Here is a 24058-nt window from a genome sequence, read left to right on the forward strand (position 1 = left end):
CGGACAGGTATGGTGTTAAGACCTGTATAGTACTGTTTTAGATTAAGTATGCAATAGACGGCAGCATGCAACCAGATACATGTGACGACAATTTGCCACAGTGTTTGAGGGGGAGTTTTTATAAAAAAAGGGGAGGTGACGCACGTTGTCGCGTCCCTTTTATGGAGCGCCAAGGACTCCATTGGCGATGTTTGCGCTCAAACAGCTGGTGTCATAGGCAAGGTAACACAATGTGACGAGACTGAGCCAAAGCTTCGGGAAATGTTTGTGTTGAGAGTCAAACGCACCAATCATGAAAGAAATGTATCCACGCGGAAAGTGGGCACAGGAATCTGACCCACCGCCTCTACGAGTAACTTCATCGTCTACGAATCCTTCATCAATTTATCATCGAATGGATGGCATGCACATGCCTAAACATGTGGGACACAAAGACAAAACAAGGTAATCATGGCTGAACAGTCGACCATTGTAAATTAGCAATACGACCATCCTGCATCTTCAGGTTTAGCAATTCATATTTTTGCAACGCCGTTAACGTTCAGTGAAGCCCTTCGTACAAGCCTGAGAGTCAGGCCTTCTGATATTTCCGTTGGCGTCTGAAAATAAAAGCGCATAGTCACCCAGAACACCCGAGGCGCAACTTCACATCGACGAGCACAATCATCGAGACATGAGCTATATAATCACCCGACCAGTGTGACACCAGCATCACCAGTCGCTGCTGGGAGATCTGCGTGAGACGCGCGGTCACGCAGCAACAGGGCCCGCTCAGGGCGCACCTCGTCTGCCTGGTGACCAGGCACTGTCTGCCGCGCGACCTCTCTTATGCATTGCTTTTTTCCTCGCTTTAAACTTGTCTCTTCGGTTGTCCTAAATGTCTTCTAAATGTTCGGTGTCTCGGTTGCTCCGAGGCCATCTCGCTATGGGAACCATCGATGACGAGCGGCGCCAGCGATGACGAGCGACGCCAGTGATCATAAGCGGCGCCAGTGATCACGAGCGGCGCCAGTGATCAAGAGCGGCGCCAGTGATTATGAGCGACTCCTGTTATCATGAGCGGCGTCAGTGATCATAAGCGGCGTCAGTGATCACGAGCAGCGCCAGTGATCACGAGCGGCGCCAGTGATCACGAGCGGCGTCAAATAACACGTGGCGCCGCTGATGGCACACTACACCACCTGTACAGTGTATGACGCTGCTGGTGATTCCGACACCACGTGCGGCACCACCGAAGACGTTTGGCACTAGTCAGACTTGCGACAACATTCGACGCGCGGCACCCCTGCAGACTTGCGGCACCACTGCTGACTTGCGGCAACACCGTTCACGTGCGGCGCCACACCACCGATAACGTGCGACGTCACTGATGATGTGCGTTGCCATTGGTGACGCGGGGCCCATCGATGACATGTACTGTCATGGGTCACGCACGGTGTGGTGACGAGCGACACCAACCATGGCGCGTGATGCCATTGATGACGTGCCGGTGTCGCCGCCCGCCGCTGCCGAGACCACCCGGTGCCCGCCGCTGCCGAGACCACCCGGTGCCTGACGCTGCCGAGGCCACCCGGTGCCTGACGCTGCCGAGGCCACCCGGTGCCCGACGCTGCCGAGGCCACCCGGTGCCTGACGCTGCCGAGACCACCCGGTGCCTGACGCTGCCGAGACCACCCGGTGCCTGACGCTGCCGAGACCACCCGGTGCCCACCGGCCGACTCGTTATTTGCCTTCGTAGGACGGGTTCATGTGTGTGGTCGTGGCCTGCTTGAAAAGCGGATTCTCCCCCTGCAGAACAAAGGCCAGCTCCGGTCAGCCGGTCCCGAGCGTGATGACCGCATCACAGTCCAAACACAGAGGCCAGCTCCGGCCCTTGCGCCATGCCTTCTCCCCCGCTCGCCCAATGCACGCATACAGTATCGCCAGTGAGGACAGCTGTGATCGGCATGTTACGGCTCATAATACGGTCTCCAGTAGTCACGGGTCCGAGTCAGAGGTGCCCAGCAGTCATGGGTCCAAGTCAAAGTCCCCAGCAGTCACGGGCCCGATTCAGAGGTCCCCAGTAGTCACGGGTCCGAGTCAGAGGTCCCCAGCAGTCGCGGGTCTGAGTCAGAGGCCTTGGCTCCGAGCGCGAGTCCGAACTACGTGATGAGTCCTAGATAAAATTCACGGATCATGAGTCCGAGTCTGAGTCTTTGGAGACCGGGTCCGTGTCCAACTGCGAGTCTTTGCCCGAGAACTTGAGGCTTGAGTCTGAGTTCATTAGTTGATTTAGAAATTGCGCACGATAGAGATAGTTTCATCCAAAATGTTCAGGGGTGCGGCCCGCTAAAGGTGTCGAGTAAGCATTGGAATAGTTAGCGATTTGAATTGTACAGAAATGCTGATGGCCTTCCGCCAAGTTGCATGCGATGATATCAAATTTTACGCAAGCTATTTTGACCCAGTTAAACCCAGCCAAACTTCAACGAGCCCAATCAAAGGCAGCCGACCTCAACATCAGCCACTCGACCCAGCACAGGCGATATAAAGGATGTTGCTACCTGCAATGTGCTCTATAAGAAACTACCTCTTCGACTTTACGAATGTTGCCATTAAGATAAGTCTTTCCAATGACTCATATGAGAGTGAAGTTTGGTCCGAAACCCAGATTTCTGGATCCGCATGTTTGGGACCAATGGGCAGGCCTGGTAACTGAGTCTCTCTGAGTACGTGTCCCCGGTTTGTTTCTCAAATTGGTGAGTCAGAGCTCAGTTCATCTCCCGAATGAGTCAGTCAACCTGAATCGAGTCACCCAAAGCTGGGAGCGCGAGTCCGGCCGGACTCAGACCATGCCCGGCCTGTGCTTGACTCGGCCGGGCGACCCCGACCACCTGCGGGGCCGCGGTCAGGGGTGCCGACTCAGAACGGCGGTCTCCGGCGTTGCCCGTGCCGCTGGGTCGCTCCGCGCTCACCGTGTCCCACTTGGCCGTCTGGCGCTCGGCTTCCCACTTGGAGTACTCGCGGCGATCGTGGACGGTCGTCACCAGCTTCCAGAGCAGGAGTGTGGCCAGGCCGACCGCGACGATGGCGGCGATCAGTGGCAGCACGATCACTGTCGGCGGAGATCGCGTTTGGCCAGGGTCAGAGTCGGTTCAGAGCCGGCAGGGATAAGAGCCTGAGGGCATTAGAGTCGACACGGCGGCGGTCTGGTTAAGGAAGGGCCAGCGTTCAGATCTCTGCAGGCAACGATCAGAGTCAACAGAGAGGATAATGCATAGTGCGTGAGTCAGCTGGGATCAGCGAGGATCACTGCCGGCAAAGATCGGTAGTCAGCATGGATCACGGTCGGAAGGGATGAGAGTCAAAAAGCGATCGTGGTCAGACAGGATCATAATCGGGGGGGGGGGGGGGGGGGGGGGGGTAAAGACCAACGCGAATCAGAGCCAGAAAGAATCGGAGTTGAAAGAAATCGAGGACGGCAGTGATCAGAGTCAGCATGGATCAGGGTCCGGTGTGGATCAGAGTCAGCAGAGATGAAAATCAGAGCGGATCAGAGTCAGCGTGATGCCTCCGACCCACGATCACAGCCGGGATAAGCGAAAGCCGCGTCCAAAATTACCAGCGTTGAAGTCAGCTGGGATCAGAGTTGACACTGCTGGCCAGCAGGGCTCACAGTTCGACAATGTCCGTAGTCGACAGGGGTCAGTGAAGTATCCGCACGAGCCGTGTACATCAAAATCACCAATGTGCGTGGCGACGACAGAATTAGGATCCAGCTTAACAGGGACCACCGTCACCACCACACTCGAGCCAACAGGATACAGGTCAAACGGATCACAGGACAGCGCTTGTCAGCACAGATCAGCGTGTGGGGATGAAAAGGAGCAGGGCAGCGCTTGTCAGCACAGATCAGCGTGTGGGGATGAAAGGGAGCAGGGCAGCGCTTGTCAGCACAGATCAGCGTGTGGGGATGAAAGGGAGCAGGGCAGCGCTTGTCAGCACAGATCAGCGTGTGGGGATGAAAGGGAGCAGGGCAGCGCTTGTCAGCACAGATCAGCGTGTGGGGACGAAAGGGAGCAGGGCAGCGCTTGTCAGCACAGATCAGCGTGTGGGGATGAAAGGGAGCAGGACAGCGCTTGTCAGCACAGATCAGCGTGTGGGGATGAAAGGGAGCAGGGCAGCGCTTGTCAGTAAACATCAGTGTGTGTGCATCGGTGTGTGGCTGCGGAAGGGAAGAGAGGCAGCGCTCGTCAGTACAGATAAACGTGCTGGGATGGAAGGGAAGAGGGACAACTGCCACGGTGTGTTCGTGGGCAGCGAGGGCTCGTCTCTACAGAGACAGCTTGCAACCCAGGCATCGACTATGTATGCGGCACTGTAACTAGTCGGATGGGGCTGACTCTGACTGGCAGGTACATCCACGGCCCTGAATCGCTGCAAACTGCACGTGTGAAATAATGGGTCATCGCACGTGTCGGACGTCCATTGCCGTCAACAACCAGCACAGTCTCCAAACGATTCTCCGTACACGGGAAAAGCCCGGGAGTTCCCGAATTGGTGACAGAGGAAGGTCTGTACACCCACTGGGCGGTGACAAGGGACGGTCAGCATATCCACCGAGAGGTGACAGGGGGGCCTGCATTTACATTGAACAATCACAGGGACAGCCTGTAAACCCACTGAGCACGTTGATGGCCGCCGGACACTGCTTGGTTTCCTGTACGCGGATGGTGGGCGTGTTGAGCTGGTTGTAGAAGTAGATGAACCTGTAGCGGCAGTTAGCCTCGTCGCTGAACGTGCAGAGTCGCTCCTCAGGGGACGACACTGGCGGCGGGACGGTGCAAGGCGTCAGAGGCCGGTCCGGGCAGCGGGGCACGACAGAGGCCGGTCCGGGCAGCTGGGCACGACTGAAGCCGGTCCGGGCAGGGAGACACGACTGAGGCTGGTCCGGGCAGTGGGCAAGACAGAGGCCGGTCCGGGCAGCGGAGCACGACTGAGGCCAGGTCCGGGCAGCGGGGCACGACAGAGGCCGGTCCGGGCAGCAGAGCACGACTGAGGCCGGTCCGGGCAGCGGGGCACGACTGAGGCCGGTCCGGGCAGTGGGGCACGACTGAGGCCGGTCCGGGCAGTGGGGCACGACTGAGGCCGGTCCGGGCAGCGGGGCACGACAGATGCCGGAGTGGCGGCGCGGCCTAGGTGAGGTAAGGTAGGTAAAAAACGACACTCAGCAGACACAAATCACAACAAATCAAAGCACACAACCATAAGCATACACATGCACACGGAGCAGGCTATTTAAAGATTCAAAAAGTCACCACTACGCCTACTACTAAACCACCACTCGCGTTTCAAATCACCGACATGTCGCGTAAGTCTGTGAGCAGTGGATCGCACATCAGTGCAGTGCTTAACAAAAAGCTCTGCCTGCCTGCTTCCGTCCTTGCACGTGGAAGAGCTAGATCAGTGTTCTGGCGAGTGTGGCAGGCACGGCGTTCTGAGTTGGCTTGGAAGTATGAGGCGAGACGTTGGGGTTCGCGAAAACAGATGCGACGGTATTGCGCATTTTGTGGAAAATTCAGAGCGCGGCCCGTGCGCTTGGCCCGCAGAGGGTTAGCCGAAGTCAACCGACACGTCTAATATTTGCGGTGAAAGTTGAGCCAATGAGCAATGACACGACTTGCAGACCTCAGTTTGGAGTTTCTCGAGGCGTCCCTGTCTCGTTTTTTTCCGGACCATTAGCAGAAGGCCCATGCGGTTAAAGATGTGCGTGGTGGCCAATGGATTAATTAACAAGCAGAGGTCGCACCCACTGATCAGCCACCTTTGTCAGCTTTCGAATAAATTTTTATCGCAAAAAAAAACAGTAAGGAGAAGGTGATCCGATGGCCCAACTGGCCGGGCTGCTGAGCATATTATTACACTGGTCATCGATGGTAGATACATGGGAATCTTAGGTGACAGCATTGTCGAGAACCATACATCATGATTTTTCACCGTGGGGCTCTCACGCATTATGTTCTCACGGAGCCGACTGCAGCACTGGGTCATGTCACGAGAATGCTGACGGGAGCCAAAATCAATGAGCCAAAATTTGCTTCACCTTCTTCCAAAACTTGGCAGCGGAAGCAGGCGTGTAAAGATCTTAAAACCTTTTTATGACAGCAATGAATCGTGGCAGGAGTTTTTCAAGAACTCGAACCTCTGGCGTCGTCATCTCGTACTGTACCAGTCGTTAGCATACTGAGCTACATGGACATTGGGGGCGTGGTGAGATGGATCCTATACAAATACCCAGAAGGTCCGACGGTGCTGACCCGGTGCTGGGGAGCCCTCCTAGCTCTCACCTTCCACCACGTCTGTCCGGTTGATGAGCAGGTGAGAGCAGTTGCAGTTGCCCTGCAGGTCACCACTGTCGAAAGCCACGCACTCAACGCAGGCTCTGTATTCGTTGCACTTGCCCTGGCACGTCTGAAAGGGTACGCGATCAGATCGCGCTCAGCTGAAGACCAGACGCGCGCTCAGCTGAAGACCACACGCACGCTCAGCTGAAGACCAGATTGCGCTCAGCTGACGACAAGACTCGCGCTCAGCTGAAGACCACACGCACGCTCAGCTGAAGACCACACGCACGCTCAGCTGAAGACCAGATCGTGCTCAGCTGACGACAAGACGCGCGCTCAGCTGAAGACCACACGCACGCTCAGCTGAAGACCAGACGCGCGCTCAGCTGACGACAAGACGCGCGCTCAGCTGAAGACCACTCGCGCGCTCAGCTGAAGACCACTCGCGCGCTCAGCTGAAGACCAGACGCGCGCTCAGCTGACGACAAGACGCGCGCTCAGCTGAAGATCAGACGCGCGCTCAGCTGAAGATCAGATCGCGCTCAGCTGACGGCAAGACGCGCGCTCAGCTGAAGACCACACGCACGCTCAGCTGAAGACCAGGCCCGCGCTCAGCTGAAGACCACACGCGTGCTGTCCTGCACGCCGACAGGCAGTGGCTGGGATGCGGTCATGGAAGCCATTGAGGTACGCCGCAGCGAGGGTCAAATGTTCAATCCTGGCGTCGAGGCTCGTGTTCAAGCACGCATGTATTTCAACGCAGAAATTTAGCGCGGTTACATGGGCTTTGCTGCTGTCAAACGTGGGGAGACATGGGTGTTTTGGGGAACTTCCTTTCATGCAGATCCAGCGACGTTATGTTTAATTGTACGAACCCGGGTGGGCCAAGTATACATATGCGTAATTACTGCAGACTTCGCATGCATCTGTACGTCTTGATTTACTAACGCATCAAGAGTTGGGATGTCACTTTTCGGCCCTTATTTGGGAGAGGCTCCCATAGCACCTAAGTCTTCAAGGAATTTGCCGTGCCGTAAGAGAAAGAGAAAGAGGGAGAGGGAGGGAAAAAAGGGAAAGAGAGAGAGAGAGAGAGAGAGAGAGAGAGAGAGAGAGAGAGAGAGAGAGAGAGAGAGAGAGAGAGAGAGAGAGGGAGAGAGAGAGAGAGAGAGAGAGAGAGAGAGAGAGAGAGAGAGAGAGAGAGAGAGAGAGAGAGAGAGAGAGAGAGAGAGAGAGAGAGAGAGAGAGAGAGAGAGAGAGAGAGAGAGAGAGAGAGAGAGAGAGAGAGAGAGAGAGAGAGAGAGAGAGAGAGAGAGAGAGAGAGAGAGAGAGAGAGAGAGAGAGAGAGAGAGAGAGAGGGAGAGAGAGAGAGAGCTTAGCGCATTTACTACGTGAAAAATGGATTATATTCGAAATCGGGTCAGATCAGGTACTGCCACTGTCATTGTGACATTTCCTGCACTTCCCTCAAATGCTTGCCCCCTTTCATTTGGTACCATATTGTCTCTGAGTGACCGTGTGGGCTCGGAGACCTCTGCCTGGCGGTCTGTCAGGCTTAGCTGACGGTCTCTGAGTGACCACGTGGGCTCAGAGACCTCTGCCTGGCGGTCTGTCAGGCTTAGCTGACGGTCTTGAGTGGCCGCGGGGCTCGGAGACCTCTGCCTGACGGTCTGTCAAGCTTAGCTGACGGTCTCTGGGTGACCACGTGGGCTCTGAGACCTCTGCCTGGCGGTCTGTCAGACCTAGCTGACGGTCTCTGAGTGACCACGTGGGCTCGGAGACCTCTGCCTGGCGGTCTGTCAGGCCTAGCTGACGGTCTCTGAGTGACCGCATGGGCTCGGAGACCTCTGCCTGGCGGTCTGTCAGGCTTAGCTGACGGTCTCTGAGTGACCACGTGGGCTCAGAGACCTCTGCCTGGCGGTCTGTCAGGCTTAGCTGACGGTCTCTGAGTGACCACGTGGGCTCGGAGACCTCTGCCTGGCGGTCTGTCAGACCTAGCTGACGGTCTCTGAGTGACCACGTGGGCTCGGAGACCTCTGCCTGGCGGTCTGTCAGACCTAGCTGACGGTCTCTGAGTGACCATGTGGGTGTGTGAATCTCACCGGACAGTCCTCGCAGTACCGGCCGACGAACAGGCCCGACTCGCCCTCGTCACAGACACACTTGCCACACTCGCACAGACCGTTGCCTGAGCAGGGCTTCGTGTCACCTGTGTGTCAGGCAGAGTGCGCCGTCGGTATTGACATAGCACAGCCACTGCTGATATCTTAACACGCAGCATCACAACCGCGGTATCATTAGCACTTGGACTGTAAGCAAGCATTGGCATAGTTACAACAAAACGGCGTAGTTAGCAAGCGAAATTGTTCAAGGCACAAAACGCACAATTTTATAACGGCAAGTTAAGCAACCGGCGTTTCATACACGGGTAGGTATTGAGGAACCAGTCTTGACAGCACGGCAGTGCATTCCATTGCCGTCATGGAAGAGCAAATTAACACATTGGTGTCTACGGTTGAATCCCATGTTAGCAGTTGTGGTGTGTACGTGAGCCAAGCTATGGTGCAACACATTTAAAAAGGGGCAAGAGCACAAATTGTGATTCGTTCTTTTTCCTGCAGTTTGGGGTTAGGTGCCATGTTTCGGACGCCAGGAATGAGCCGATAGAGACATCCAACAGTTGATCCCCGTACAAATAGCTGTGAATCGACCTATTTGGCCGAAAAACAATCTCAGTACCTTCTTGTACAAGATCTGCAATTGTCCGGGGTAAGTCGATGTCGACATCATAAAATTGCACTCGGAACAGGAGCCGCAGAGCCTCCGCAGACCGACATGCCAGCATTCTGATTTATCGTGGGAGTTGAAGAGAACTATTTTGCATGCTTTGCGTTTGCTGCAAGATGTTGGTCTGAGAACCTCCGAGAGATGTCATGAACGTTAGGTCACCGTTTGAGGCTACAACAGGAGTGGGCACTGGAGCGCCGTTTTTTTCTACCCTTTCCACGAAATGCATCTTATGCTGCGACGGCGTCTACAGCCGGACGTTCATGCAGCACGCTTCAAGAGAGAAAGCATGAATTTGGAGTCACCAATGTCTCGGGTGTTCAAGGTTGAATGTCCATATGCCGAAAACCAGGGCAATAACCGACACCCAATTGAGATGACAGAGTGTTTCAGAAATTCTAGCTTTCAGAAAGTTGTCGATGGGTTGGTCATGGAAAGCGCGTTCGTTGTTATGCTTGCTACCGCTCGAGAATCAGCTGACACTTCCGCTAGAAAACGTTTTCCGACAGTGAGCCGTTCTGCAGTCGTGACCCCGCATGCTCTCCCCGCATGGAGAGAGACTCGTCACGTGACGAGCCGTTCTTCCGGTTGTGTCCCGCACCCTCCTCTCCCGACGAGAGCTGTTCTCCCGGGCGCGTCCCCGCGCCGCCCGCCCCCGCCCCCGACGAGAGCCGCTTTTCCGGGTGTGTGCTCCTCCCCTCCCCCGACGAGAGCCTCTCTTTCGGGTGTCTCTCCGTGCCGCCGCCCCCCCCCCCCCCACCCCCACCCGTCCCGGACGAGACCCGCTGTTCCGGTTGTGTCCCCCTTCCCCCTCCCGCGACGAGCCTGGTGCGACGCAGGTGGCGTTGCCGGCGGGGCACTGGCAGGCGCCGCCAGTCCAGCTGGGTCGGCACTCGCAGCTGCCGCACACACAGCTTCCGTGGTCGGGGCCCGAGCAGAGCAGCTTCTCGTGACGGTCGCACGAGAAGTTGTCGCACTGGCAGAACTCGCCCGTCACCACCTGGAGGCAAATAGCGCTGCTGGTGATGGGTCAGATGGCAGCAGCTGACAGGAATTAGCGACCGGGCCGCAACCAAGGAGTGCACATGTGCCGCTGTTTTGCTAGTCGATGGAGCACGGCTGCTTGGGTGGTCTGTACATGATTAAGGTCTGTATGGGAGCATGGGTGACTGTCACTGGCGATCCATATCAAATCCCTCGATTTCCGTTTTGTGAAACGATCACTTTGTCGATCAGTGTTAAACCAACAAACGTGTCCTCAAGATGGCACCGTTTGCCTCACACTAGTCCAACCCCACCGTGATCTGTACCAGCCTCCAACGTCAAGCACTGCCGGCGACTCCCCCGCACGTTCGCCACCAGTCACCTGGCACGAGCTCACCTCCTGCGGGTTGGACCTTTCGAAGCACTGACACTGGCCGCAGACGCACTCTCCGCGGCCCTGGCAGGTGTCGCCGGTGTCTCCGGCCAGGCGGCAGCGGTCGTCGCCCCGCCGACCGCCCCCGTCGCGCTGCGAGCACTCGCACAGCGCGCCGAAGTGCTCCTCGTCGCACGCGCACAGACCGCACCGCAGCGAGCCGTGGTTGTTGCACTCGGGGACCGGCGGCTGTCGGCAAGCGAACCGTCAGCAGGGCAGGAGGGCCGGGCACCCGTCAGCAGGGCAGGAGGGTCGGGCACCCGTCAGCAGGGCAGGAGGGTCGGGCACCCGTCAGCAGGGCAGGAGGGCCGGGCACCCGTCAGCAGGGCAGGCGTGCCGGGCACCCGTCAGCAGGGCAGGAGGGTCGGGCACCCGTCAGCAGGGCAAGAGGGCCGGGCGGCCGTCAGCAGGGCAGGCGGGCCGGGAACCCATCAGCAGGACAGGAGGACCGGGGACCCGTCAGCAGTGCAGGAGGGCCGGGCACCCGTCAGCACGGCAGGAGGGCCGGGCACCCGTCAGCAGGGCAGGCGGGCCGGGCGCCCGTCAGCACAGCCGACAGGTGTGCTCCCGGCCGCGACGAGGGGAGACGCCGACTCACCTCACGCCTCGTCATAACGGGGTGCAGTAAGAGCCCCGATTTGCTTGCAAGGGATTCCTGAAACATCGGCTCAAACGACTGTGTTTCGCATCTACGAGCGGTATCAAAACTGAGAATGTCTGATCGCAGTGTGCAAACGCATACTCATTGACATGTCCTTATTGGACCCCAAGCACTCTAATTCCTAACCCTAGAAGCAACTAGTCTTGGCTACATTTTGCTTCGTCTTTGTGTCAGGTGCAGGCAGGGGCGGCATGATGTTCAGGTCCACGAATTTTGAGTTGGGGACAGGATTTTTCACCAGGCCTTCTGGACAATTAGACCTTCTCACAGGGGGGGGGGGGGGGGGGGTTCCTGCGCAGTGTCGTATTCAAGAGGGTCGGTCATGTGTCCGAGGGCATGAATCCCTTTATCAAACTGTTCCATGCATCACATTTAAGCAAATAAATTTTGATAGCTAAAAATCCAGAACGGGGCCTTCTGATTGTTAAGCAAAGGGGCTCGTCAGCCTAAATCAGGACCTTCTGCTCTAGGAGGGGGACTCCCGATGCACAGGGCAGGGACACAGGCACAGGCGCCTTTTATTCCAGAACAGGATTTTTCCGATTCGCGGAGGAAGCCTCCAAATCCATCCCAAAGGCCTCGTTATCCCAAAACAGGACATACTTGTCCTGAGCCGCGGCCATGTGATATATGAGAGAGCACTCCTGTTCCAAAATAGGACCCCCTGAATAAAGGGGGTGCCTCCTACCCAGGACAGGAGCCTTCCAGTCTGTAACAGCGGCCTCCCGAGCCAGCAAAAGGCCCTCTTTAACACAATATTTTACCTCCTTTTCTAGAGCATTGGCTAAGATCGGCCGCTAACTTATTGATAAAGGTAACCTCATGATCCAGAAAATGTGTCTCTTCGTGCAGCAAAGTTCGTGAGACCGATTTTTTTTGCTCACTAGCTGTGCTATGTAAACCTCTTTGATTCAAATTTAGTACCCTACGGGTAGCTTCAATATCTTTGGTTCTGAAAGGGGGCCTTTCAACCTTTTTTCGGAGAGCGGGGCCAAAAACATACTCCTGCCCCCATGCTTGTTCCCCGCACCCACCCCCCCCCCCTTCCCGGTTGTTGCCCGGCCCCTCAGTGCAGGCCGATCCAGGATTTCCCCGGAGGGAGAGGTCAACTTCTTCAGGAATGGCCATCTGTTCTGCGAAAATCCCCCAGGAGGCACTACAGATCTCTCATGTGTGCGCATGCGTAGTAAACTGTACAAAATGAGCCAAGAGCCAGCGTTGTCCGTTTCGCCCAGCTCCTGCTGACATGACCCAGCTGGGTGGAAACGCAATTGCAGCCGTCCATGTGTGTCAGCAGCCGGTGTACGCGCGTTGGCAACCTGTGTCCGTGCATCGACAGTCTGTGTCCGTATGTCGGCGGCCTGTGTCCGTGTGTCGACAGCCGGTGTCGGCATGTCGGCCTGTGTCCGTGCGTCGACAGCCTGTGTCCGTGCATCGACAGTCTGTGTCCGTATGTCGGCGGCCTGTGTCCGTGTGTCGACAGCCGGTGTCGGCATGTCGGCGGCCTGTGTCCGTGTGTCGACAGCCTGTGTCCGTGTGTCGGTAGGCGGTGTGCCAAGGTCGGAGGCCTGTTTCCGTGTGTCGGCGGCCTGTGTCCGTGTGTCGACAGCCTGTGTCCGTATGTCGGCGGCCTGTGTCCGTGTGTCGGCAGCCTGTGTCCGTGTGTCGACAGCCTGTGTCCGTGTGTCGACAGCCTGTGTCCGTATGTCGGCGGCCTGTGTACGTGTGTCGGCAGACGGTGTGCAAGGGTCGGAGACCTGTGTCCGTGTGTCCACAGCCTGTGTCCGTGTGTCGGCAGCCTATGTCCGTCCGCGTCCGTGTGCCGGCACCAGGCGCGGGCCCGTACCAGGTCGGCGGGACCGGCGCGCTCACAGTCGCACTGGCACTGCTTGGTCAGATGGATCACCAGCGACTCGTTCAGGCCCGTCGGCCGAATCTCCACGACGCTCTCCCACTGCGCCGGGTCCGCGGGGCACTTGACCAGCTGCAACAGACGATGGGCACTTGGATGACTGCGCCAAGAGATGACGCCCGCTCAAACCGGACGACAGAGCGGCGCTGAAGAGGCTGACGCCTGCAGGAGGACGCTCGACCACATCAACAGATTGTTGGACCGACACATGCACATTTTGGACGATAAAAGAGCTTGTTGCACCAACATGTACGGTAGTCAGCATCGATTAATGTGTTTGAAAATATCATCCAGCAACAGTACCCTCTACCACGCGCCAGGATGGGCAAATGACTGTAAATGACACCAAACTAAACAGCGTGCTCTGGCCTTTCAGAACTCTGTCATATTGATGACAAAAGCTGAGCGTCGAAATCATGTTCGGTCCAGCTCAGTTCATCTAATCAGACGTGATTACCACGATTTTCCCGTGCGCAGGCCAAATGCAGGTCATTCTTTGGACATGCTTCAGTAAAACCGACTAATTCATCACAAATGAATGTCATGTACCATTTGAGTTGAACGTTTACAAACTGACCTCACATCACCTTTGAAGGCGATCTGGCATCACCTTGCATAAGCCGACTGACTCTGACTGACAAAGGATTAAACCATTTGACGATCTGCATCGAAACGACCCGTAATGGGAAAGTAAACTATGAATAAATGCACGGAGAAGCAAGCGTGTCCGTGTGAGCATTCACATGTGACTTTATGACTCGATTAATTGACCTCACATTGACATTGTTCCTTCCCTCAGAAAGTCCCATATTGCCAGTCTCTTGCCACGCGAACAAGAATCCAGCGGATCCCGTCGGGATCCCGTTGGGTTCTCACGCGTCTCACTGCTGTGCTCACTCACTGCTCTCACGCTCTCGCCGTCCGTCTACAGCAGCTACGTGCACTGCACGGCAGCGAAGACGTCGGCACACCGGAGACGAGCCAACGGAGAAACCTCCCCAGTCTCTCCTCCCGGGACAAGGCAGGACGGAGGCGTGCATGGATAAGTCGACCCCACGAGGCGAATTTGAAACTCGTGAGAGTGGAAGGCGTGAACGCACTCCCGCACCTCCCGGACGTAGGGCACGGTCCGCGTCGGCGGCGGGCAGCGGGGCCGGGCAGTGGTGGCTGAGCGCCGCTGACCAGGGCGGCGGCGGGCAGCGAGGCCGGCCAGTGGCGATTGAGCGCCGCTGGCCAGGGCGGCGGCGGGCAGCGAGGCCGGCCAGTGGTGATTGAGCGCCGCTGGCCAGGGCGGCGGCGGGCAGCGGGGCCGGGCAGTGGTGGCTGAGCGCCGCTGGCCAGGGCGGCAGCACTCACCTCCACCGTGACGGTGAAGTCGGCGGCACTTACCTCCACCGTGACGGTGAAGTTGACCCGCTGGCCGATCTTGAGCCCGTCGCAGCGGTTGGTCTCCTCGGGCGCGCCGGTGCCGAGGCACGCCGAGTGGTACCGGATCCGCACGAAGTCCGTCGAATTGTCCTTCAGCTCAACAAACGACGTGATAGCCTGCAGCGTGACGGCGTCAGTCGTCACCCCATTGGTCACCGGTGGAAGTGGCAGGGGAGTATTCAAGATTTTCCAATGTAGGGGTGGGGGCGGAACTCATGAAATTCCGCTGAAATTTATTGTATGCCATAAAACATTATTATCTGTTCTCGATCTGCTCACTTTTACGTGTTCAAATGGAATGTGCCTTAGTCATGTAAATATCGATGCACGCCACAGGTTTAGCTGGGGGCATGTTCCCTGGGATCTCCTGTGCGCGCACGCTCCTGTGAATGGGCCCTGGTGTTGTTCGCGGAAAGCGAACCGCGAGGCGGAGATCTCGGATTTCGAGTGATAGGGCACAGCTCCAAAGTCGTGATCCCGGGCCAAGCTTCTCTTAGTTGCGGTCCTTAATACGCGACAAACCAAATTAGATCACGAGTCCGAAGTCGTTGACCGTAAAATGCATAAATCTAGTCACCGACAGCGAGCCAATGGTTGCATTTCGCACGTTGTTCTTTGTGAAGAGACAGCTGTTCGCCACTTGACAATAGGCCGGCCCTGCGTTAAACGGCCACCGGGGTCGAGGCTTCCGAGCATGACACTCAGATGTCGGTTCAATCCGACCTAGCGTATGACACTCAGATGTCGGTTCAATCCGACCTAGCGTATGACACTCAGATGTCGGTTCAATCCGACCTAGCGTATGACACTCAGATGTCGGTTCGATCCGACCTAGCGTATGACACTCAGATGTCGGTTCAATCCGACCTAGCGTATGACACTCAGCTGTCCGTTCAATCCGACCTAGCGTATGACACTCAGATGTCGGTTCAACCCGACCTAGCGTATGACACTCAGATGTCGGTTCAACCCGACCCAGCGTATGACACTCAGATGTCGGTTCCACCCGACCTAGCGTATGCCACTCGAGTGTCGGTTCAACCCGACCTGGCGTATGACACTCAGATGTCGGTTCAATCCGACCTAGCGTATGACACTCAGATGTCGGTTCAATCCGACCTAGCGTATGACACTCAGATGTCGGTTCAACCCGATCTAGTCCATGACACTCAGATCTCGGCTCAACCCGAACTAGTCCTAGATCACTCGAAAGGGAACGGTGGGTACAGGGCCACCGTAAGGGTGCGGCACGTACGTCGTGCTGCTCCTTGACCAGCTGAACCACGTTGGAGGAGTCGCTGGAGAGTGTGCCGGCCGAGCTCGCCTCGATGTGCTGGCTCAGCATGTCGTACGCGGAGCGCTGCTCCGACGTCACCGCGAATATGATGTTGATGCTGTTCTGCTTCACCTGCAGGAGATACGGAAACTCCGCCTGCGTTGACGGGCGCGGAGACCACGTGGAGATCCTCATGCAGACCTCTCCAGAATGACTGGCTGGCTTCCAGAATGTTTGCCGCAATGAATGTAAGAAACAATCGTTAAGTTTTCTTCAATATATCTATGAACAAGCCTTTACACTAGTGCAGGGTCGATGACCTCATTAGCAATGGCAATGACATAACTTGACATACATAACATTACATGCTAAACTTCCAATAACAGCAGTGTAAGCATGCACACAGAATACACCCTGAGCTGACGAATAAGTTTTCATGTAGGAGCTTAGGCCGATTACCTTCTGATTGATTTGCGACACGCTGGGATAGTCGAGCTTGTCTGAGTGGGTGTAGAATCCCTTCTCGTCCAAGTGACACTCGCCATCGTTCGGCTCAACCACGCCTCCCAGCTGAAAACAACGGGAAGATCCAGGTCGGCGACGGCCGGACGCCTGCCTCCAGCTACGAGTCGGTCCACAAGGGCAGCGTAGTGGCACTGCTGCTCGTGCTGGCCGCCGCAAGTCAGCGGTCGCGAGCGGCGAGCCGCAGAAACACATGGTCAGTCCAGTCCTGGGACACGCAGGAAAACTAACCAACAGAGAGCAAACGGACATCCCACGTCCAGGCACACCAAACACCCCAGGGCTAGACAGTATCACCGCGAAGAGGTCCGACACCGACTGCTTGCCGTCCCCAGCGAAGCGTGTTCACCACGGGCTGTCTGCTTGTGTCTGCCTCCGCCTGTGCGTGCGTGGGGGTCTACCCAGCCGCCCTCAGCGTAGTCACCGTCGCCACGGCACGCCCCCTGTCGCTCTGGCTGACCTTGCCGCCGCCCTGGCAATCCTTGCCGTCACCCTGGTAAACCTTGCCGTCGCCCTGGCTAACCTTGCCGTCGCCCTGGTAAACCCTGCCGTCGCCCTGGCTAACCTTGCCGTCGCCCTGGCAAACACTGCCGTCGCCCTCGCAAACCTTGGCGTCGCCCTGGCAAACCCTGCCGTCGCCCTGGCTAACCTTGCCGTCGCCCCGGCAGACCTTGCCGTCGCCCTGGCAAACCTTGCCGTCGCCCTGGCAAACCCTGCCGTTGCCTGGCTGACCTTGCCGTCGCCGGCGTAGTGGGAGCCGGCGTCGGTGGAGAAGACCAGCAGGCGGCGCGCGCTGCTCCGCCAGCCGATCTGCTGTTTGCATACGATGGCCTGCATGATGGCGTCGAAGCCGCCCTCGGGGAAATCCAGGTTTCCCGACACCTTGGCACTCATCACGTTTTCCTGACGAGGAACGGAACGAACGGACAAGTCAGACCATTCACAGGCAGAGATGGTTCCGGACAGACAGACAGTGCCGAATCGTTCTACCGATGCGATGCTGCCTTGACTTGATCGAACGTTGTGCACCGTGAGAATGCACTCTAAAGTCGATGATGCCGCAGCAGCTGTGTTGGCCTGTTCAGCTTTATCTGGACTGCGCGGGTGGTCACGCACGGTCTCCGGGAGCCCATCACTGCAAAACGTACAGTCTCCCAGAGCCGATCACTGCAAGACGCACAGTCTTTGATTGAGAGCCGATCACTGGAAAACGTACAGTCTCCGAGAACCGATCACTGCAAGACATACAGTTTCCGGGAGCTGATCACCACAAAACGCACAGTCTCCGAGAGCCGATCACTGCAAGACGTAGTCTCCGAGAGCCGATCACTGCAAAACGTACAGTCTCCGGGAGCCGATCACTGCAAAACGTACAGTTTCCGGGAGCTGATCACTGCAAAACGTACAGTTTCCGGGACCCGATCACTGCAAAACGTGTAGCCTGTCGATGAGGGATTTCTCTGTGTCATGCCGAGTGTCCGAATCGCCATGACTACTCCGTGCTGCTCGCCGCAAAGGCCGATCAAACCGCACACAGGAGGCACCGTCTTGCCTCGGCAACACATCTGTCAACAATCATGCGGCGATGGGCGCCCAGCCAGCCGGCAAGAGATAGATTGAAAAGCACACGGGGACGACCGAGTGTAAGTCTAGCGCCGAGTTACCTTCGCTCGGACGAGTGAGCGCGACTCACCGCGAACGAGTCGATGTCGGTCGTCAGCGGCAGGGAGTTGTGGAAGCCGTAGGGGGCGGTGCAGTTGTCACACGGATGCTCCAGACTGTAGACACACAGACACAGTCCGCCGGGTTAGTACAGCGTTCGCAGCCAACGTGGAAATGCCCGCAGTGCTTGTCAAATTTCTCTGCTGGCGCATCGTTACTGGTCTAGCTTGTGCATTCGGTCAAAAGCGCTCATTATTGCGCCGGCGGTTTTCGGACGGACGCCAGGGACACGACAGCTCTGCACAGACTGGACATTTGGGCACTGTTGATACCGCAGTATAGATGCAATGAACATCTTCAGACTCAAGTGTAAAGTCTGCTGTTAGCACCCATTCAGATTCAGATCCATGATGTATTTCCGATGAAGTCATAGCAGCATTTCACGCTTCCGTTCGTTGCCAGTACCAAACATCCAGGGGTGTGTATCCTTTAAAGGGACCTTCGGAGCATATTTCAAACATATATTTTGTTGAAGCCTCAGGACCGTCGTGTGGGATGATAAAACTGGCTGGTTTCATCTCAACACGAAGAAGATATGATGTACGCAAGGCCAGTTTCTTTTTTCGAGTCCAAATTGCGCGGCCAACGTGTCGGTACAGGACAAGGCTTCTTCCTTGCAAGCCCCAGATTCAATTCCTGCAATGAAGAACTTTGGCGCACGCAAAACATTCAAGCGGGATATTTTTCGCTGCCCCCTTGTCTGTGCGCAGAAATTTCACGTCGATTTCGTTCGAAATCGGCATGAGGACTGGCATGATAAACAGAAGGGGCTACCTGCGAACATCGTCACTTAGACTCTTGATAGGTACACATAAAAGGAACCTACACCCCTGACGTCAGTAGACGTGAACGTTTGTGATGACGTGTTGACGCGGCGGATGGCGTGATACACTTAGCGATAATTGTACTGCTCGGAGTTTGAACATGAGCGTTGCTGGCCCACGTCACATGTCGCTGGTATATACTTGTGTTGTAAGCGCTGCCTTGCAATGAACTGGGCATGCCATGTTTTCTAAAGCCAAAGTGTGCTTCGAGAAGGATCACCGCGCTAAATGTCATTGGGGAGTAATAAAAGACGTGGCATGACGTTTCGTTTTTGTGTGCTAATGAGCCCATAGTTGTCTATGTTTTCATGCTTACTTTGTTTCAAGCTTTCCTATGGTGCGCCGCACATTTTTGTGGTCAGTTCGTGTATTTCGAACGTAAGATACCTAACACATATGTTGAAAAAGCGAAGCAAATAAATAGTATTGCATTCATAGTGGTGGACAGGGAGTCCAACGCAGTAGCGCAGGCAGGGTGGGTACAGGGGGTACGCAACCGCCCCCCCCCCCCCGCCCCTTTAGGTTTCAAGCCAGCTCCATACCGGTCTGAGCTCTGGGCGCCCATTCCCAAGGGGGGACGAGGCCAGGCTCGCGATTTGCATTGGCCAGGCCCTTGCAACAATGTGGGGCTCCTGTGTCGGTCATGGGCACACAGTACCTAACCGAGTATCCTGTGTCAATAAGGGGCCTCGGGTCGACCAGGGGAACATTTGCTGACCAGGGCCGTGGACGGGACCCCGAATGCCAGCGGGCTTCCTGCATTGATCGGGGTCCTCTGACAACGAAATGAAACCCGAGACTATTGAGAAGAGCTTACATTGAAACGACGGAAGAACTCTGCGTCAGTCAGGGCCCCAGGATCGAACGCTGGGCCCTCCAACCCAAAGCCACCCACGGCCCCCTTAGGCCGAACTGGAGTCTATGTGACAATTATTGGACCACCTGCGGCGATCGGTAATATGTTGCGCCAATGAGGGTTCTTGCGTCTATTGGGCTTTAACTGTGAGGGTCAGAATGTCTATCGCGTCTGGGAAGGGACCAACGTGATATGATGTGTCCTTCTAATGACCTCCGGATGGTCTAAGGGACCCCGCCCACATGTCGCGGGGGCGACAGCCAAGAGGCACCCGCGGTGGGACGGAATGGCCCTTCAGCCCCTGATCGGGAACTATAATGTGCCCCTTAGTGTTCTTCTCAACCGGGTCCCTTGCCCGGAAAAAGTAGTGGATTCCGTTAGTATTGAATGGAGTGGGTCAAAATGAGCTAAAAAATGAAAAAGTCAGCCTGTTCGCCTGAAAAGGTCGATTCTCTTACAGAATCGAATTGTTCAACAAATTACATAAAAACGCTTTGAGTCTGTACGCTCGCAAACTCAGGAGCAGGAACAATGTTGGCCGCGGTTGCAGTTTTCGTAAAAAAAAATGTGTTAGCCACTGCAAACAACATTAGTGCGGCGGATAACATGCGCGCGTGATCTACCGTCGTGAAATAATGCTTCCAAAAGTCCTTTGAAATACTTTCGTAATGTTCAAGGATTAGACTGGTGTGCATCTTTTTTTGCAACCTTGAGGCTGTCGTCTGGACAGATGAACAGCCACTACAGCCTACAAATGGAGATTTTGCGTTTACTTGTCTATTTCCGCCACCCAATTTGCACCCCCCCCCCCCCTTCTTTGCCAGCGCTCAGTGTTCGTCACGGAGCCGCCGCTGAGCGGCGCACGGAAACTACAACCCTCGGGCGTCGAGAGTTGTGATGCTAAGATGCGAGCGTGCAATGTTGAGCGTGCAAAACAATGTTATGTGATTTGTCTAACTAGTGGATTCTGACTGAATGTTGAATACATTCAGGCAAGCATAAACTGGCCATGTTAATATAATTTTTAACGCATTTCGATCCACAATGTACGTTCAAGGGTTCCTTAATATCTTTGTAGAAACCAGATCCAAATGCTGACAAAGCTTCTGAGTTCTATCGGTTTAGAAGGGGTTCAATGAGCCATTGAAAAAAATAAAAAGCACCGGTGGTTTATTCCGTGCAGTCGTTTACCGACTGAGTTATCCGATTTATTGACGTCAAAATTTGAACAGAATTGATCTCGCGGTGGCCGATGGCTTGTGCTCCAGTTATAGACCGCAAAAATAATAATGAAACAAAGAAAACCTTTTTGTGTGCGGGATCTTTCACCATCAGGGGCTCTTTCTCAACCTGCGCCCCTCACCATTGTCAAGGCTCTGGACGCGCCCCTGGTCCAAGGGCGCTCCCCAGTCGGAGCGGCTACTTAAAATTGAAGTTATGAGCCATTCAAAAGGAATGGACAAAATTTGTATTCTTATTTTTAAAAAATTGTAGATGCCGACTAAATCAGATGCTCCTGATCTACCAAGAGTCAAAAGTGCAAAAAGGTGGCGAACTTCAAGTGCAACGTACCGATTTTCATGTTAGTGGTTGGATCTGACCTAGCCCTCACATCTGCGCGGGGTCCCAGAAGTCACATCCAGTTGTTTTTGTTTTTGTCGTTCGAGCGTGGTGTTCGTGAGAGCGCCACAAATATGACCCATAAGCAGAGGTGTGGTTTCTTATTCAGTTTGTGGGTTCAGCCCCTCCCCCTCCCCTCCCGCACACACAACTTTGAGAGGAAAGTGGGCTAAATCGGAAAAACGTCTTTTGGCGTGTTTTGGGCGTAGGGTATACCATGTACAGTACTCAGCCTCAGTTCACGCCCAACTTATTTTCCGAAACTACGCCCCAGCCCATAAACTACAATAAGCTGTAAGTGTAGCACCCGTCAGAAAGGCTCCTAAACAGCAACAGACGGCGGAACACTCTTTGAGCTCGGACGAGCACCAGGCAGCAGAAAGCTCCCTTCCAACATGAACGCATGAAAAGTAAGATTTATTTGGTTCTTGAAGCAGCAAGATTAGCACTATGACGATGCTGACCAGGAGATACGCAATGGCTGGGGCGCAGAGGGTGAGAATATGGCGCTATTAGAAAGGAGTGTACTTGAGTTTTTACCTACCTAGGTTGCATATCATCATACCTTCCTGTGCAATACGCTGTTGCACTTTCAGACAAAGCATATCGAACTGTTCAAGTCATTTCTTACCGTACGAGGATCTCATAACACGGTCGCAAGCATGAGACACGCTGCTGGGCCTGGGCGTGCACACGCGGGCCACGAATCTACGTGGCCCCTGGCCCCTCGGTACTCACTCAGCGGGCAGCGTGCTGGTGTAGGGCAGCAGCACCTTGTCGACGAAGCTGCCGAAGCCCAGCCGGAAGTTAGTGGTCAGCTTGCACATCTCGAGGGCCAGAAGGTTGCCGAGCGTGGACAGCTTCTGCTTGTCGTCCTCCATCGACTTGCTGAGGTCCATCAGATAGTAGAGGTCGATCGGGTAGTTGGGCGCCAGCGCGAACCTGACACTCAGCTGCTGCGGCTCGCCCACGCGCAGACTCATGCGCACGTGCTGCGGCGCGATCTGGATCGCGTCGAACGAGCCACCGGACGAGCAGCCGAACGAGTCGCCAGAGCCGCCGGACGCGCCTCCGGACGAGCCGGCGCCGGCGTCGCCTTCATGCTCGCTGCTGAGCGGCTCATCCCGCGGAACCGAAACCTGGTTGGCCCAGGTCTTGAGCAGGCGTTCGTCGCAGCTCAGCGCGCCGCTGCGGAAGTTGCGCTCCCTGTTGCAGCGCGACGCCGTCGTGTTGTCGCCGGTGACGAAGTGCTGAGACACGAGCGGCGCGCTGACGTCACAAGCACGCCCAGCCACGCGGGTCAGGCGCGGGTCAAGGTCAGGCCTGCAGTGGCACGGACGGTACAAGCAGGCGAGCCACCGCGGCCACGTTCTGATGAGGCATGGTTGCAGAGCTGAGAGCGGTTGTGAAGCGCTTTTGTCCGGCAGCTCTTCATTGCAGGCAAGATAAGGAACTAGGAGTCAGAACTGGAAGGCGGAACTAGATTCGATGCTTATGAATAGGTGCAGTTTGGTTACAGAATTACGCATTGCATGAATCAAACAACAGTCGACAGACATGGAGGCACACCTCTAAAAGTTCGGAGTCCAGTGGTCAACTCTGGTTTGGTGCGGTGGGTCAATTTTTTTAAAGCAAAGCTAGCTCGGCTCTGAGAGGCGGTGAACACCAACGACAGACAGTTCAGTGCTATATGGACGCTTCGCATGAAGAGGAAACGTTGGATGACTGCTACGCACCTCAGCTGTTGATAATGCGGCTAATGTCCTTTGCGACGACAACACACGACGTAAGAGAAATCGACTGGCGCCAGATGTTAACGTCCTCTAAACTGTGCACAACTATCCCATGGAATGACAAGTTAAGCCCAGATTTGGATCTGGTCGACTTGCGATCTCGCAGCCAGTGGTAGTGTTGGGAGCGATCTCGCAGCCAGTGATAGTGTTGGGGAGCGATCTCGCAGCCAGTGGTAGTGCTGGGAGCGATCTCGCAGCCAGTGGTAGTGCTGGGAGCGATCTCGCAGCCAGTGGTAGCGCTGGGAGTGATCTCGCAGCCAGTGGTAGTGTTGGGAGCGATCTCGCAGCCAGTGGTAGTGTCGGGAGCGCACTTACGGCCTGAGCACACCAGGCGCACGTCGGACTTTGCATGCATTCGCCGCAAGTCTGCTTGGACAAGCACGGATTCTCTTGGAGCACCTTCGTGGCATCCTGCCCAGAAGTCATGGTCAGGAGGACTGCACAAGCAAAGAGCAGCTGGAGCAGCATTCTTACGGCTGAAAAAGAAGCGCGTTGTTAATTAAGCTGATCATGACCGCCGCAAAAGGTGTGTGAATGGAGGTGGAAAACGGAGCATCAACACCCAAAGTCGCAGCGCGAATAAAACTGAGGTCAGAAACATTCACCTCATGACATTAGCAAGGTCAGTCCATACTGACTAGTCTTTCCAACTGAAGGCATCCTAGCGTCTGCACTCAATGGCCCACTGGTTCCAGGCCGGTGGCTTCAATACATTGCATAGCCGCCTGCCCGCCGACCAAGATAAACTCGCTTCCGTCCATGTCGCACAAAACCCAGCGTCACCCGTCGTAGGTCACTCGGTAAGTCATGACTGCACCATGTGCGGAGGACAACATGTGAACCCGACCATGTTCCGCGACCTGGCCAGCCCGAGCCGGCCGCGCGGCCGGTGCGGCCGCGGCGCCTGCGCTCGGCAGGCG

The 24058-nt window shown here is 55.8% G+C and overlaps 1 protein-coding gene across 1 annotated transcript; it reads right to left on the reverse strand.

Annotated features, from left to right (window-relative positions):
• Window positions 1-370: 370 nt before the first annotated feature.
• On the reverse strand, window positions 371-23489 carry LOC119109900 (integrin beta-PS). The gene is made up of 15 exons (XM_037233650.1): window positions 23454-23489; window positions 22084-22595; window positions 18017-18101; window positions 17056-17226; window positions 16261-16371; window positions 15781-15933; window positions 14487-14642; window positions 13032-13169; window positions 10489-10713; window positions 9933-10107; window positions 8423-8529; window positions 6327-6450; window positions 4663-4806; window positions 2955-3094; window positions 371-1788 (listed from the first exon to the last, which is right to left on the reverse strand). Exons 1-15 carry the CDS (start codon window positions 23487-23489, stop codon window positions 1723-1725), a joined length of 2343 nt encoding a protein of 780 aa, XP_037089545.1. The 3' UTR covers window positions 371-1722.
• Between the last annotated feature and the right edge of the window lie 569 nt (window positions 23490-24058).

This window comes from Pollicipes pollicipes, unplaced genomic scaffold (assembly GCF_011947565.3).
Source record: "Pollicipes pollicipes isolate AB1234 unplaced genomic scaffold, Ppol_2.1 Scaffold_7231;HRSCAF=8579_pilon_pilon_pilon, whole genome shotgun sequence".
Classification (NCBI taxonomy): domain Eukaryota; kingdom Metazoa; phylum Arthropoda; class Thecostraca; order Pollicipedomorpha; family Pollicipedidae; genus Pollicipes; species Pollicipes pollicipes.